At 46.8% G+C, this 15,494-nt stretch overlaps 1 protein-coding gene across 1 annotated transcript in view; it reads left to right on the forward strand.

Annotated features, from left to right (window-relative positions):
* The first annotated feature begins 3,682 nt into the window (after positions 1-3,682).
* The window catches only part of Kcnq3 (potassium voltage-gated channel subfamily Q member 3), a 287,398-nt gene continuing 275,586 nt past the window's right edge, over positions 3,683-15,494 (forward strand). Inside the window, exon 1 of the mRNA XM_051159591.1 lies at positions 3,683-4,086. Coding sequence (XP_051015548.1) covers positions 3,698-4,086 — 389 coding nt within the window. The 5' untranslated portion in view covers positions 3,683-3,697. The remainder of the gene's footprint in view (positions 4,087-15,494) is intronic.

The following is a 15,494-nucleotide window of genomic DNA, read 5'->3' on the forward strand; positions in this document are numbered from 1 at the left end:
TGTGTGTACCTCATCGATTATCTCTCAAGAATGCACACAGGACAATCTGATGGCAGGAATTCCTCAACTGAGGTCCCCTCTTCCCAAATGAGCCAAGTGGGCAATCAACACCATACCTTGGTCTTAATTTGAAATTACTGAGACTTACTAGGCATGAAGACTTTTCCAATGAAACGAAACAAAACCCATAAAATTTTTGCATAAAAACTTATGCTGACTGTGCTGGTAGCTTGACATAGTTCCTTGACCCATCACTTACTGATGTTTTATTTGAGAATGAAGAGGCTATGCCCAGACATAGCTACTTCTAGGACTGGGAGGCAATGCCTAAGTATTGATCTTCTTTAGTGAGCATATTAGTTACTTTACTCATCCTTGTGACAAAAGGTCTTAGAAACACCTGAAAGGAGGAAAGATGTCATTTAAACTCTTCACTTCAGAGGGCTCACTTCACAGATGCTTGACCCCATGTGTCTGGCCGGAGCATCATGGTGATAAGAGCATGTGATGATAGAGTTCTGACCTAATGGCGGACAGAAGCCCAGAGAGATACAGGAAGGAGTGATGGGTGGAGTGCTTCAAGAACTCTATCACCAGTGATTTACTCTGTCCAGGTAGGTCTCACCTCCTCCTGAACGTTCCACACGTCCTAAGATAGAACTACCAAGTGGGGGCCATGCACTCACTGCATGAATCTGCAGAAGACTCATAAAATTCAAACTATAAACAACAAAACAACAGGAAATAAGTAAACAAAATAGGTCCATGTTACCTTTAGGAAGTGGCGAATACCAACGAATAAACAAATCAAATAGGAAGAGATTCAGAAGGAAGGACAATTTTCAAAAAAGGACTTCTATGTAAGGGAAGATTAAAAAAAAAAAATAGGTGTTTTGGCATTGAATTGGGTCAGAAAGTATTCTATTAGGAACTACTAGAGGCTGGGTGACTTGCAAAGAAAAGAAGGTTGTTTGGGCTATGAGTTTGTCAGGTCTTCTTAAGCCGTAAGACCTGAAGCTCATGGCAAGAAAACGGGAAAATGTGCATTATTTGTATGTTCTGGCTTTTCTCTCTCTCTTCTTACAAAGCCACCAGGATTAAGTTATGGGGGCCCCACTCTGTTGTCCTTTCTAATCCTGTTTGGATTCCAAACACCAAAGGGTGGATTAACTTAAGTTTCTCCTCTCTGAATACTTCACAATGGGGATCAAATCTCAACACACAGACCCCTGGGAGATACACACAGACCCCTGGGAGACACACACAGACCCCTGGGAGACACACACAGACCCCTGGGAGACACACACAGACTCCTGGGAGATATACACAGACCCCTGGGAGATATACCCATCCCTCTCTACAGTATAGCTTACAGGTGCCTGGTGAGGGATGAGTGGGCAAGATCTGACAGGAAGGCTGGGGCATGCTGCTGTCGTGTGTGTGTGTGTGTGTGTGTGTGTGTGTGTGTGTGTGTGTGTGTGTGTGTGTGTGTGTGTGTGTGTAGTGCCTCTAACCCAGACAGTCCCATTTCTCTTCAGAATCCGTGCTGACTTGTTTCTATGCTTCAACACACTGTGGATTGTTAATCTATTCATAAAGCGGCCAGTGCTACTCTGCTGGGAACAAAGTTCAGGTCTCACAGGCTGTTTCAAGTACATGCCTCCGATCTAACCAATAAGTATCTTTCTCTGTTGAGCATGGCCATGAGCCTTCCAATTTTCTGTTTCATTGTCATTGTCATACTCCAGTCAGCTCCTGGGAAAAGTATTCCAACAGAGCAAGCCGTTTATTGATATGCCAGTACAACATAGTAGTTAACCCTTCCTTCCTTTTAGATAACCTTCTGGAGGCTCCTTCCCTCCCTGTCCTCCTCCTCTGACCACGCTCTTCTTCCCTGCGGTACACTTTCCTTCACTCGTCACCTTCTCTTTGGTCCTGCTCATGCAACTTTCTCATGCCTGTGGTTTGTTTGTTTGTTGTTGTTGTTGTTTTTCGTTGTAGACTAAGGCTAGATTCTCAACCTTCTCAGTCATCTTATCCTATCTCCCCTACCTGACATCTATGAGGGGGGATGGGAGGGGGGACTGGGCAGTAAGGAGTCATGGTGCCTTAGGGCAGCAGGAGGGCTTCCCTAACCTGCATGTGGTGGGTGATGGTCCCCCGCTCTCTGCCAATGGTGCCAATGACTGACCAGATTGCTCCCTCTGCCATCAGCAAGCCGAGCCATATATCTCGTCTACACTTCTGTCTAGCATGCTTCCCTGGACATTGTCATAGTTATTCCCACCTTGTCGCTCACCTTAAAATGCCACCTCCTCAGTGGATCCTTCAAGGACCAGCTCCCCAAATCACAGAACTGATGGCCCCTGTGATTCAGTTTCCACGCTAGAAACAATTTGGCTCACAGTTGCTTTCACTCTGGCCTTCTATGTGCCACTCAAGTCTTATGAGCACAAGGGCCCCAAATCCTGGGTAGAGAGCAGTGTGTGTCCTTTCGCAGGACAAACTCACTGCCTTGGGTTCAGTGTTTTCCCTGAAGGATCTTAATGGAATCAGAGGGCATGAGTGGCTTGCCTGCAGCAAGAGTTAGGAGGCAAGCAGAAATTAGCATACTGATGCTGGTGTTCACATGCATTTCTCAGTTCTCTGACCACCTACACGTACAAGGGGCTACCCCAAAACTACTGGAAGCGGTAACACGCATGAGCCCCGGAACAGGAACACTGCCCTCACTGAACCAGAGGGTGAGGTGTGTGATTTCCTAACCCAGCAACTTGGATTTTTAACCTCGGAAGACAAACAGAGGAGGTGGAGGGTGGAGAATGAACATAAAGCTGCAGCTACAGCTTCTGCCCACCCTCCTTTTATTTTCTCCTGGCGCCCAGGGGAAACCCCAACGCCCACGGGGTTTGGGGAGCTCCTGCGTCACCGCCGCAGCATTCAGGACTAGCTGAAGCAGCAGTAGAGGCCTCAGTGATGCGGGTCCTCCAGGCTAATTTGGGTAGGGGGTGTCCGGGAGAGGCGGGGCGCCGCCCTGGCCTCCTGCCACCAAGGGGCGGGACGATGGAGCCCCACCTCTGCGAAGGAGGGAGGGAACCAGAGAGCGCTGCGGGTGGTGAGCGCTCCGCCTGGGTGCGCCTGCTTCTGCTGCTGCTGCTACTGCCGCTGCGGCGAGGCTAGGGCTGAGGAGGAGGGCTGGGCGCGGGCTGGAGCGAGGAGGAGGGAGGAGGCGGCGGCGCGTGTGCCAGGCGGGCAGGCGGGAGGGCGGCTGGCACAGGGCTTGTAAATAAACTGCGATGCTGTCTCGGGCTCGCTGGCCCGGGTGCCGCCGCCGCCGCCGCCTCCTGGGAGCTTCGGTGCGAAGCTCCCACAGCCGCGCGCCCTAGCGCCACCGCGCCAGCCTCGCGCGCCCTCGCCGGGCTCCCCGCGGACTCCGGCTTCCAGCGTCCCTCCGGGTCCCGCGGAGGACCCGCTCGGCATGTGACCCCTTGACTCCACATCCGACCTCCCCTGCCCCCCGGGAGGCCCGCCTTTGCCTGCTTTTGGGGGGGAGGGTGGGAGGGGAGGGGCGCTCGGATCATGGCATTGGAGTTCCCGGGCTTGCAGCCGCCGCCGCCGCCTGGTCCACGCACCCTAAGCGCTCCTTCTTCCCGGAGCAGCAGCGGAGAAGGCGAAGCGCCTGGTGGGGGCGAGGCAGATGGGGCTCAAGGCTCGCAGGGCGGCGGGGGCGGCCGGCGGCGGCGGCGGCGAAGGGGGCGGCGGAGGCGGCGGGGCCGCTAACCCAGCCGGAGGGGACTCGGCTGTGGCCGGCGACGAGGAGCGGAAAGTGGGGCTGGCGCCAGGAGACGTGGAGCAAGTCACCTTGGCGCTTGGGGCCGGAGCCGACAAAGACGGGACCCTGCTGTTGGAGGGCGGTGGTCGCGAAGAAGGGCAGCGGAGGACCCCGCAGGGCATCGGGCTCCTGGCAAAGACACCCCTGAGCCGCCCAGTCAAGAGGAACAACGCCAAGTACAGGCGCATCCAAACTTTGATCTATGACGCCCTGGAGAGACCGCGGGGCTGGGCGCTGCTCTACCACGCGCTTGTGTGAGTACCCAGCCGCTCAGGGGGCCCCTTGGCGGCTGTGCACCTTAGGGTTCCAGGCCAGGGCTGGAGCTGAGGCTTCAGCTGAGGCTTCAGCTGAGGTACTTAACTGTGGCTTTGGCCACTCAAAAGCGCTCTCAGGCTTGGGTTAGGGGTGGAGGGACACTAGCTTATGGTTCTCCGCTGTGTGATTGAGAGCAGCTCCTGGTGCTTGGGAAAACAGGGCGAAAACGAACCAAACGTGGTTCCAGAGCTGACTTGGAGATTTGGATTGGCGAGTGCGCGCAGTGCGCGTGTATGGTACCTTCTGGGATATTGACACGGAAGCTTAAAAGAACGATGTTTCTAATGAGTGTAGCACTTGAGCAGGACAAAAACGGTCCTCTCACAAGCACTGGTTCTTGTGGTGTATAGCTTGCTTCTCTTGCAACCATCACTCAATTTATGATATATCCCAGAGTTGAGGACGGTAGTGGTGCACACTGCCCATAGTGTGTATGTATGTGTACGTGTATGTTACGTGAGTATGCTATGCTATCCTTCCTAGGGCTCGATGCTGGTGCCCAAAAGCACTGGGTTTTGCTCTAACTGGGGGGTTTGGACAGGCCTAAATGCAGGTGTGTGTGTGTGTGTGTGTGTGTGTGTGTGTGTGTGTGTGTGTAGGAACTGGAGAACAGGAGAGGGGCGTGATTTCCAAGCTTAGTCCAACTGGCTGGGGTTTAGCAGAGCCAGAAGGTATTTGATGTTAGAACATCCTTATGGTTTGGGTTCAACATCTCACAGTTTGGGTTCTACTATTTCCGTAGGGTCAACTGTTGCCCATCTATTGGCTTGGCTGGACCAGAGCCTCGGACACCTGAGAGTCCTGGTGGGAAGTTTGTCCCCAGGGACCTCTAGAAATAATGTCCATGCTAGCCCAGATAAATGCAAGGCCAGAAGGAAAATGGAACTCCAGATGTACCAGATGCTCCTGGGACGGAAAATACACCCTTATTTAAGGAGGAAAAGAGGATGCTAACAGAGAGATTCCCCACCTAGGACTGAAATCCCGATTATCAGAACACCTAGGATGTGACAGGGCACTTCTTGCTATCAGCTTCTCCCTAGCTTTGGTTTAGGAAACTGTATCAATGTCAAAGGTTTGACAGGAAATTGTCTATGACCTTGACCCTTCCTATTTAAGGCAGTTAGTTTCCCTCCATTTGACCCTTGACTGAAAAAGAGGGAAGAGGTCAGGGGATGTCTCTCCTGTTTGTTCAGTACCTGCCTGTCATTTAAGATTGAAAGAGCTTTTCCTGGTTTGGCCACCAGGTGGGGCTTCTGCACAGGACCTCAGATTTGTGCAACAGGTCTCTTCCAGGTTACAAAAGCCTTGAGAGACTACACGTCCCTGAAAACTCAGGTAGCAGCAAGAAGAAGGATGAAGCAAGCATCTTATGAAGGACTTACGATTGGGTTGGTCAAGCCTTTGATCCCTGTGTCTTTGCAGGTGTCGGGAAGTGTCTGACACATAGCTTAGCGTAAGTTCTTCTTTCGTGGTGAAGCAAGGTTAAACTTGTATTCATCACTTGGTCCCTACCACAGTGTTTAAACTGAAGTGAAATAAATGCTAGGGTGTATGTAGTTCTAAGAGGCTCAGCAAATTATCTGAGTGCAGATCCCATGTCCCTTTGTGTACAGTGTATATTTAATGACTTTGGAACCTGAGGTTCTATTGAAACTTGAGATGCCTTCTTTCTTCTCCTACCTTTTCCTGAAGCCTTGCCTCGCCCAGTCTGAAGAGAGAATAGCTAAAGGCTATTATAGACACTATAATGTTGTATACTATAACATTATAGGACATGTTATAATAACATTGTAGTATATAATGACATAAAATTATAGTAAATGCTACAATGTTATTTAACTATAGAAACAGGTTTGTTAGTGTCAAACCTATAGCCCTAGTTTCCTGGAGAGGACTCAGGAAAACTTAGAGACTATGAGAACTGTCAGATATATACAAATTTTGCTTGATTCTCACATGACCATAATGAGGTAATGATTGGAATTTATGCTTCCTGGCTAAACATTTGACAACTCCAGGAGATACAATCAGTTGTTGAGGACTGCAAGGCTAGTATTTCTAAACCTCACATTTGTCTTTGTTGCTGAGCTCAGATACCAGTTCTGACCCCTGGGGTGTTTCGCTGAGCATCACTGGGTGCCTGTTGCTCATTGGTAACACAAGGCTCTTTGCAATGTGTTTTTCTAGCTCAAGCAGGAAATCAAACCAGTATCAATTGGAACTCAGGAGCCAGTTGTTAGGGAAATGTGAGGTGGGCTGGGCTGGGATTTTTGGCTTCTGATAAATAGTGTGCTTTTTAGGAAAGCTCCTGTTGGGCTGGATCTGAGCCCCTGTTACCTAAGCAAGCTTACTAAGTGGATATATTTTACATCCTTCCTCAAACTCAGGAGGAGCCAGGTCAAGGAAACGCAACTCAGTCTTCATTGATGGTTCAGGATTTTGCAAGGGCTTAAAATCCAGACTTTGAAGTGCCCATTATCTGTGCTGGGCTGTGGCCAATAGCAGGAGGAGACAAAGAAATTAGGTTGACCATGAGCTCACAGTCCAGTGTGCATTTTTTTCTTTTGTAAATGAACCAGACTTGGGAAGTGGGGTTTCTTTCTCTCCTCTGCCCAAAATATACAATAGCAGAAATGTGGAAATCGATCCTCTCTCCTACCCTTCTTCCTGTGCCCTAAAGGCTCAAGCTCTGCTTCCTCACAGCTGTTTACCTTCACCTTGACACAGAGCCGCTTTCACCAGCTCCAGGAAGCTTTTCCCAGACTCCCATCTGGCTGAGCTCAAGCTGCTCCCCATGTCTTCCCCAGCCATCAAATTGTGTGTGCTGCGTTGAGCTGATGTGCTTGATTGTCTGTTTGAGGGTGGGTAGGGGTGGGGGCTGGTTGTTTTGTTTTGTTTTGTTTTCATTTATTGGGATTTTTTTTCCCTTCTCAATCCCCGGGAGGCCATAGAACCTATGGTAGGTACTTAGTAAGCATTTGCTGTGTGGGTGCATGGCAGAATTCTCTCAGGATTCTAGTTAATCAAGACTTTCCTGTAACAGCTTCAGTGTTTAAACAGCTGGAGCCTGCACCACAGAGTTTTAATGAGGAGACTAATCCTTGGGATGCTGGGCTTTGGGGAGGGGGGTGGACAAGGTGGGACACTTGCTTGGCTTCAGGAAAAGCTGACTGCAGCCCTGTCTTTGGCAAAGGCAAACTTTGGTGTTACAGGAAGCATACTGGGTTCCTAGTTTGCAGACATGGCATTGCAGGAGCTGAGTAGGAATGGCCTGGAAGCTGAGAAGAATGCTACTGCCTCATTGAAGAATGGTTTCCCGGCTGAAAGTAGCATTTATGAATATAATAAGCCAACATTAGGTATGCTGTATTCAGTTCATTTTGGATAGGGATCTACTTAGAAGTCACACATACCTGGTACTTGGCACTGTCCTGAGCCTGTTAGTAGAGAGATGCTGGCCTCATCTTGGCATGGGTGCTGGCTTGGCACCCTAAAGGCATCCTGTTGCCCTGGCCATGTCTTTGGAGCCAGCTGGGTATTGTCCCTTGCCACCTGTTAGCATACTGAAGGGAAAGGATCTGGAGAGACACCTGCTGCTGTTTTCTAAGGGAGGCTGGCTTCAAGCATCTGGCAAGCAAGGCTAGTTGCTTAGATCCACTGACCCAGCCTATCCCATGGAAGGAAGAGGCCTGACTGGTGCCCTTAGCCTAGAGAGTGTACCCAGGGGTGGATGAGAAACGCCTACACATGTAACTATTGTCATTTAACAAATAGTTCCTCTTTTGTATCTTCTCTGATCATGGTTAATCTACCACCTGTTGGAACCTCATAGAACCCACACACAACCTACTTTATGACAATCATACATTACTTTTCTCTTTATTTTCTGATCTCCTTGCCCTCCTCTCTGTGGACCATGACACCATTCTCAACATCAGGCTTTGTCTTCTGATGCAAAGGATTCTGCAACTTGATGTACTTGCTTGCTTGTTTCAAGACTGCTTAAACCAAGCCCTCCAGAAGCGGCAGGCCCATTGATGGGGATGAGTTGCAGGCTTTCCTCTTTGGAGATGGAGACTTGGAACACCATAAGTTGGGCAGCTTATACAGAAAAGAGCACAATTCACAGATTTCTAGAGTCTGGCAGATTTGGTTTCTGCTTCCAAGTTGATGTCATGAAGGCACACTAGGCCCTCACTGCAGAAGGTGGAAAGGTAAAAGGACCAAACATATGAAGCTTCTTTTATAAGAGTATGGGTTTTACTGACAAGAGGAGGAGCTTTTATTACATCCACCTCTTGATTGTACCATTACATGGGCCATGAAGTTTCAATACCAGACCTTCCAACCATAACAACATTGAGTTTGTAGCCTTGTGGGCAGGGATTTCTCATTTCCTCACTGAAGTATTAGACAAATTTGTAATGTGTTCTTCAAAGAATGAATTTCCCAATAACCCAAGAACATGGTTGTTTCTAGGCACAATCTGTGGCTAATGAATAATTCCTTGTGCAGTTAGCATACACAGCATCCTATACATAGCCTTAGGTGTTGGCTTCTTCCTGCTCAAAACCTCAGGACTTGGGCCTCTTCCTTTCCTTTCTTTCTCCTCCTTTGTCAAGAGTTATTTTAAATCATTAGAAATCCAGAAGAACACAGCTACATTTTAAAGTAGCTAGCTAGGATATTAGCAACACCACATCTTCGTTTCGTTTTTGTGGTTAATGCTGCCACATCTTGGGCTGTACTGCCATCTGCTCAGTGTCAGGGTAACCCACTTACTGATTTAGTCACCATGACACTAAGAGTAGGCATCTCCTCACAGATGCCTGGATCTGGTTTTCTGGTGCCATGGTTGTGCCAGAGGAACTGGCATGCGAGGACTTCTTTGTCAACTTGTCACTGGAGTTTAAGTTCATGTTTTTATGTTGTCTTCTTGGACATCTGGAGTAAAGTCTTATCCAAAAAGTCTTAAGAGTCCTGAGTTCTGTTTCGATGGGAAATCACTTAGTGCTAACAAATTATGCATTTCTTATCCCTTTTTCCTCAGTCCTCCGGCTCCACTTTGCACTTTATTTCATCCTATATGAATCAGTTATGGATGCTTTTCCTCTTGGTGATGCCAGTTAAATTAAACAAACAAACAAACAAACACAAGAGATCTGACTTCCCTCAATTGTCGATGGTAAGGAATAAGATGAATTAAACATTTTCCTCCCCAAGTTGCTTTGGGTCAGTGTTTTATGACTATAAAGAAGCAAACCAAAAGCCCCATACCTGCTGCTCCTCCACAAGGTGGGCACAGTTGGAGAGGTCTTACTAAAAGCCCCCTGCACCTGGCTTTGCTGCTGTCTTGTGAGAAAACTCAGATCCCACCCAAAGTGCAGTCCTCTAAGGCATTCCACTGTAGCTCAGAAAGTCTATTTGCTCTGAACGTGTTCTTTCCAGAGCAAGCTGGGTCATTGCTTGGGGCTATGCTTGCTTTTTCATTCTTGCACTGCTTTATGAATGAATAAGTAAGGCACTACAAGCCGAGTGATTGAACACATGTACATGGCTCCAGGAGACCCCTTCTTAAGGAGGACCACTCTTCCTGTTGACTGCCTGCAACTGATACGTTCTTTCCCCTCTCTCCTCCACTGATCCAGCACTCTACCTATTAAATACTCTCTGGTCCAATTGAGTTTTCCTGTTGGGACATTCAACATTATCATAGTGATGCCGACTTGGATTGTCCTCATCATCTGTGGCTTGATACTACCCATCTGCTCCTTTTAAGGACACCTGACTTATTGTCTTTATGTGCAGATCCTAACACTTCTGTGGCAAGTTCTCTGCCCTAATTATACATCCTAGATGGTTTTCCTAAGGTGTGTCTAGGAACCCAGGGAACACTGGGATAGATAGCCATCAGGAAACCCAAACCCTCAACTTGACTCTCCGAATAATTTTTCTATAGACCTGAGTAAGTCTCATTTTTTTTTTTTTAATTTATAGCCTCTGTTTCCACTTTTGAGAAATGTACAAAGTGTCCTCTGTTTTTTTAGATTGTTTCTGTAATCGAAGAAAACAGTGGTGATGGCTCTTGGGAGGGTGATAGCCTGTGCTGACTATGTGGGCACTGGCTTTTGTCCCCAGAAGCCCACTGGAGGAAACTTAGTGTTAGTGATTGATTCAACCTGTTGCCCTCTCTTACCTTTTCCTTTGTGAATTCCTTTTACATGTCTGCTTTCCAGCTACTTTCTTCCATGAAATGATAATATGACAGGCAGGCACAGTGTGTCTGTCTTTGTGAGTAGTGTTTCTGGGCTTGAGAGGTAAAAGAGAGACACTTCTTCCCTTATGCCACCCTCCTAGAGTCACCCTTTACTTCCTGGAGCTCATACTTACTTCCTCTATTGGGGGAAGTATAATTTAGGAAGTGAATCCAAGGGCAACTGGGGAAGAAGTATGAGGCTTTGGATATGAAGTGTCCCCAGCAGGCTCATGCACTGAAGGCTTCTTTTGAGTTGTGTCTGGATTTGTCATGTTGCTCAAAGTTTGATAAATACAATGAGTAAAACTGAGGAAAGGTGGACAAATCAGATAGGCGGGTGGAAGCAGACGGAAGGTATACACCACCAAGCACATTACCCTGAGGTGCTGAGGCCCAGTCTTTTGCTACTTTGAGAGGCTGTGTGCATCAGCTCAGCATGACCCCTTAAATTCTATCCATCTCAGGACTGAAGTAGGAGTCTGCAAAATCCATTGTTCAGAAATGCACAGCAGATGTCTCTGGCGTTTGTTGCAGACGCCGCATCTGGCAGGTGCTAGACAGTACATGGTAGGCTGCGCTGTGCTTGGTTCATAAAGGAAGAACTTCATCTTGTGACTCCGGCTTCACAGATAGGGTTGGTTTCTCAGTGGTTCTTGAGTAAAGGAAGCTCGGATGCCTGAGAGCCATGGCTGTTCTGCGGTCTTTTTTCCCTTCATTAATTTTTCATTTAGTATCATCATTCAGAAGAAAAAAAAAAGGGTCTGAATTAAAAGTATCTTCAAATATGTGGGTTTGTTGCCAGGTATGTTAGGGTAGGCAGCCTTTCAAAGCTCTTCCCAAAGGCCACGATAAGTAGTTTTCTTTTCTTTTTTTAAAAATATATTTTATTAGTTTATTCATATTACATCTCAATGGTTATCCCATCCCTTCTATCCTCCCATTCCTCCCTCCCTCCCATTTTCCCCTTATTCCTTTCCCCTATGACTGTGAATGAGGGGGACCTCTTCCCCCTGTATATGCTCATAGGGTATCAAGTCTCTTCTTGGTAGCCTGCTATCCTTCCTCTGAGTGCCACCAGGCCTCCCCATCCAGAGGACATGGTCAAATACAGGGCACCAGAGTTCATGTGAAAGTCAGACTCCACTCTCCACTCAACTGTGAAGAATGTCCTGTCCATTGTGTAGATCTGAGTAGGGGTTCGAAGTTTACGGCATGTATTGTCCTTGGCTGGTGCCATAGTTTGAGCAGGACCCCTGGGCCCAGATACGCCCATCATAATGTTCTTCTTGTAGGTTTCTAGGACTCTCTGGATCCTTCTATTTCCCCATTCTCCCATGCTTCTCTCACCTAGAGTAAGTAGTTTTCAAAAGTACCAAGAAGCCTTGCCCCTGCCTGCCTTCGCTGGGGTAAGAAGCTGTCCCCTTTCGGGGTTGGTTCGGTGGTGGCTACGTTTCATTAGACAAAACAGGAGGGACTTTCGAATAGGCACAGAGGGCTGTGGTTCTGAATGGGTGAAACCTTCAGAGAGTGAACTGTCTTATTAATTTATAACGTGAAACACATTAGTGGCTCAGGATTGTGTTTGCACACCCTTTGTTGAGAAGATAACAAGCTCCTGGGTGTGATCTGAGGGGCTGGGTGTGACCTGAGGGGCTGGGTGTGATCTGAGGGGCTGGGTGTGACCTGAGGGGCTGGTACTTCTGCCCTTTGCCTAAACTCTGGCATTGAGGTTAACTGTAGTCCCCTTCATAGCTCAGAGTTGCTAAAGGAAACATTGGGTTTCTTCTTGAATTCTTCTTTGGTATCAAGAACACCTTATTTTACTGGGAAGGAAAATCATTAGAAAATCATCAACCTTGCAGTTTGCTCATCAGGTTTGGAGTTAGGCTAGCTGGCCACTCAGCGCTGATTTCTGCCTTAGTCAATAATCTATAATTGACCATGACGGTCTTGTGTATTTCCAACCAAAGTCTGGCTTGGCCTCATGAAAGGAAGGGGGTCAAAACTGATACTAGGGCACGTGCAGTTTTATACCTAAAGCCTGATAAAAGCTGGGCTGAACTCTTTGAAGAGGTAGAAAATATATCCTGCAAGCTTTAAACCTTGGTTTTTCCACCTCTCAAAGCCTCACGAAGCACACAGCACACCACATCCTCAGACTTGCTGCTTACACAGACACAGTGCCAGTATCCAGGGGTGTGCCATGCAGGTAAGAGAGCAGACATGGAACAGATAAATACTGGCTTTGAATCCTGCCTGTGTCATGTTTTAGCCCATTATCATTGAGTAAACCACTCACCCTGAAGCATATTCCTTACTTATACACTGTGGGTTCGTGAAGTTCAAAGCCTTGGGTGGACGTAGTAGGTTAAGTGTTCAATGGATGGCCACCATTTTCCCATTCTTGCCAAAAATCTGCTAAGGTAGAATGACTTCCCCAAATAAAAGCACTGGTGACATCAAAATTGTTTCTACGGGTTATTTCCTGAGTAGGATACATTCCTGTTAGACTATACAGGTGTGAGTTTTCCTTCATTGAGTTAAAGGAAGGAATTTACATTGAGAAGCAAAGAGCACTGTGTGAGGATTCTACTATTGGTTCATGTTTTCTTTTTTTTTTTTTTTTTGTTTTTTGAGACAGGGTCTCTCTGTGTTAGCCTTGGCTGTCCTGGACTCACTTTGTAGACCAGGCTGACCTCGAACTCACAGCGATCCGCCCGCCTCTGCCTCCCGAGTGCTGGGATTAAAGGCGTGCACCACCACGCCCAGCTTTGGTTCATGTTTTCTAAGGCAGCAGAGGTACTTGAAAGAAACACTTGTCCTAACTGTATAATTTCCGCGTGGCCCAGGATTGAGTTAATAGCATTCTATTCATTTATTTTGTGCATGTGTGCAGCAGTACGAATGTGGAGGTCAGAGAACAGCTTGCAAGAGTCAGTTCTCTCCCACTATGTTGTGAGTACTGATGCTTGAATTCAAGTCATTGGGCTTCGTTTTTTGTTTTGTTTTGTTTTGTTTGTTTGTTTGTTTGTTTGTTTTGTTTTGTTTTTTGGTTTTCCAAGACCGGGTTTCTCTGGGTAGCCTGGACTCTCTTTGTAGACCAAGCTGCCTCGAACTCACAGAGATCCGCCTACTTCTGCCTCCTGAGTGCTGGGATTAAAGACGTGCGCTACCACACCCTGCTAATCTTGAAGGAGCTTTTCTCACAGAGTCTTCTCCCTGGCTCCTGGGACCTAGTTTATACAGCTGTATTAGCTTACAGACACGCTGTATGTCCTGCCTTAAGAAGTGAGAGAGGCATGTACAAGGTTCTAGCTTCGCTTCAGTGATTGATTGATTAGTGATTTTTCCATGAATGAATGACAGTGATTTTATCTCATTAAAAATGGATTTGGGGCTGAGAAGAGGGCTTGTTGGGCACAGTATTTGCAGTGCCAAAATGAAAGATCAAGGTAGGATCTTTAGAACCCATGTAATGCCAAACATGGTAGCACATGTCTGAAATTCCATAGCTCCTACAATGAGATGGGAGGAGATGGGAGATTCCCAGAAGCTTTCAGCCCAGATAGCTTCCCGTATGCAGTAGAGAACAAGAGACTCCCCAAAAAGTTGAGGACCAACTTCTGACTTACACACACACACACACACACACACACACACACACACACGGTACATGTGTAATACACTCACATATTCTTCTCATAGAAATACACAGATTTTTCTTTGAGTAAATAAGAAAACAGAACAATTTTTCTGTAGAGTACTTGGTTGCATTTTGGGTTTAACTGCTAGGATTGTGGGTCAGTTTGACTGAACTAGAGTAAAGACCTTCAAGCATCAGTACTCCCAAAGTAATGGGAGGGAACTAACTCTCCCAAGTTGTTCTCTGACCTCCACATTCGTACTGCTGCATGCATGCACAAAATAAATGAATAGAATGTTATTAACTCAGTCCTGGGCCATGTGGAAGTTTTAGGCTTCTTCTTCCTCTAGGTGTTTTTCTCTCATGTTTCCATGGACCATTCTTCCATTCTAAGTGCTTTTTTTTAATAATGTGTGCTCTTTTTCTTTTGTATTCACCATTGTGTTTTACATATTTTCTCCATGTGCCTTAGACCTCTGTAGGAACAGTTTGTTCTATATGAACACAGAGCCTGGTACATAATAGGAGCTCAGTTAATACCAAATAATACCTTCCAAATCACAGCTATTTTGCACAGTTAAAGTCTGATGAAGGTTATGTCTTGTGTCTTCTCCAGATACTAAAATTGTGTAATTTGAGCTAGGCATACCTGTTCATACATGATGTATGTGTGGGCATGGGTGGGTGGATATATGAAGGAGGGCGTCAAGACAAAATTTCAATTTCCAGGTAATAGCCGTAATAGGATTCCCCTGCTTTGAAAATTTGATCAGCTCTGCCCTGGTCGCTAGGCTGGCCATTTAAAACACTGGCATTTGATCCCTTTGACAATATTATGAGACATGTATTAATAACCTGTTTTATCAAGGAGAGCAGCAAGGCCAGAAAAATCATCTGTCTTTCTCAGCATTTGGCCTCAGACATTTTGAATGCAGGGGCAGTCCTGGGGTCAGAGGTTCCCAGCTCCCATCTCATCCCTTCTCCCAGCTCCTGTCGCAACATTCTCACTCACTGCCTGCTGACTTTGCCAGTTGCTTTGTAGTTGAAACATGATGTCACCATTAAATGTGCCATTTGGTGGGTTTTAGTACATCTCCAAGGTCATTGTCAATGGTGGTTTGGCCAAAACTAGCCTATTAGAAGCAACATTAGAGTTTTCTACTTTGCTCATCAGCAAAGGAGTAGTTGTGGAAGTTAATGGGGGAGGAGACACTAAGGAGAGAATGAAAAGACAAACCACTAGTGGGAGAAGTATTTACAAAGCACATATCTGATCACTGAGTTGTCTCAAGCAAGCAGGGATCAGTTATATCCAACAATAACAAACAGTGTTGTTGGAAGAAGTATTTGAAAAACAGATCTGATGTGGGCTTAAATGTGCAGCAACATCAACAACAAAACTCAAACCTTTAGAAGTCTGCAATAAGAAGCAGCTATTAAAAACA

Source organism: Acomys russatus, chromosome 17 (assembly GCF_903995435.1).
Source record: "Acomys russatus chromosome 17, mAcoRus1.1, whole genome shotgun sequence".
In the NCBI taxonomy this organism is placed as follows: domain Eukaryota; kingdom Metazoa; phylum Chordata; class Mammalia; order Rodentia; family Muridae; genus Acomys; species Acomys russatus.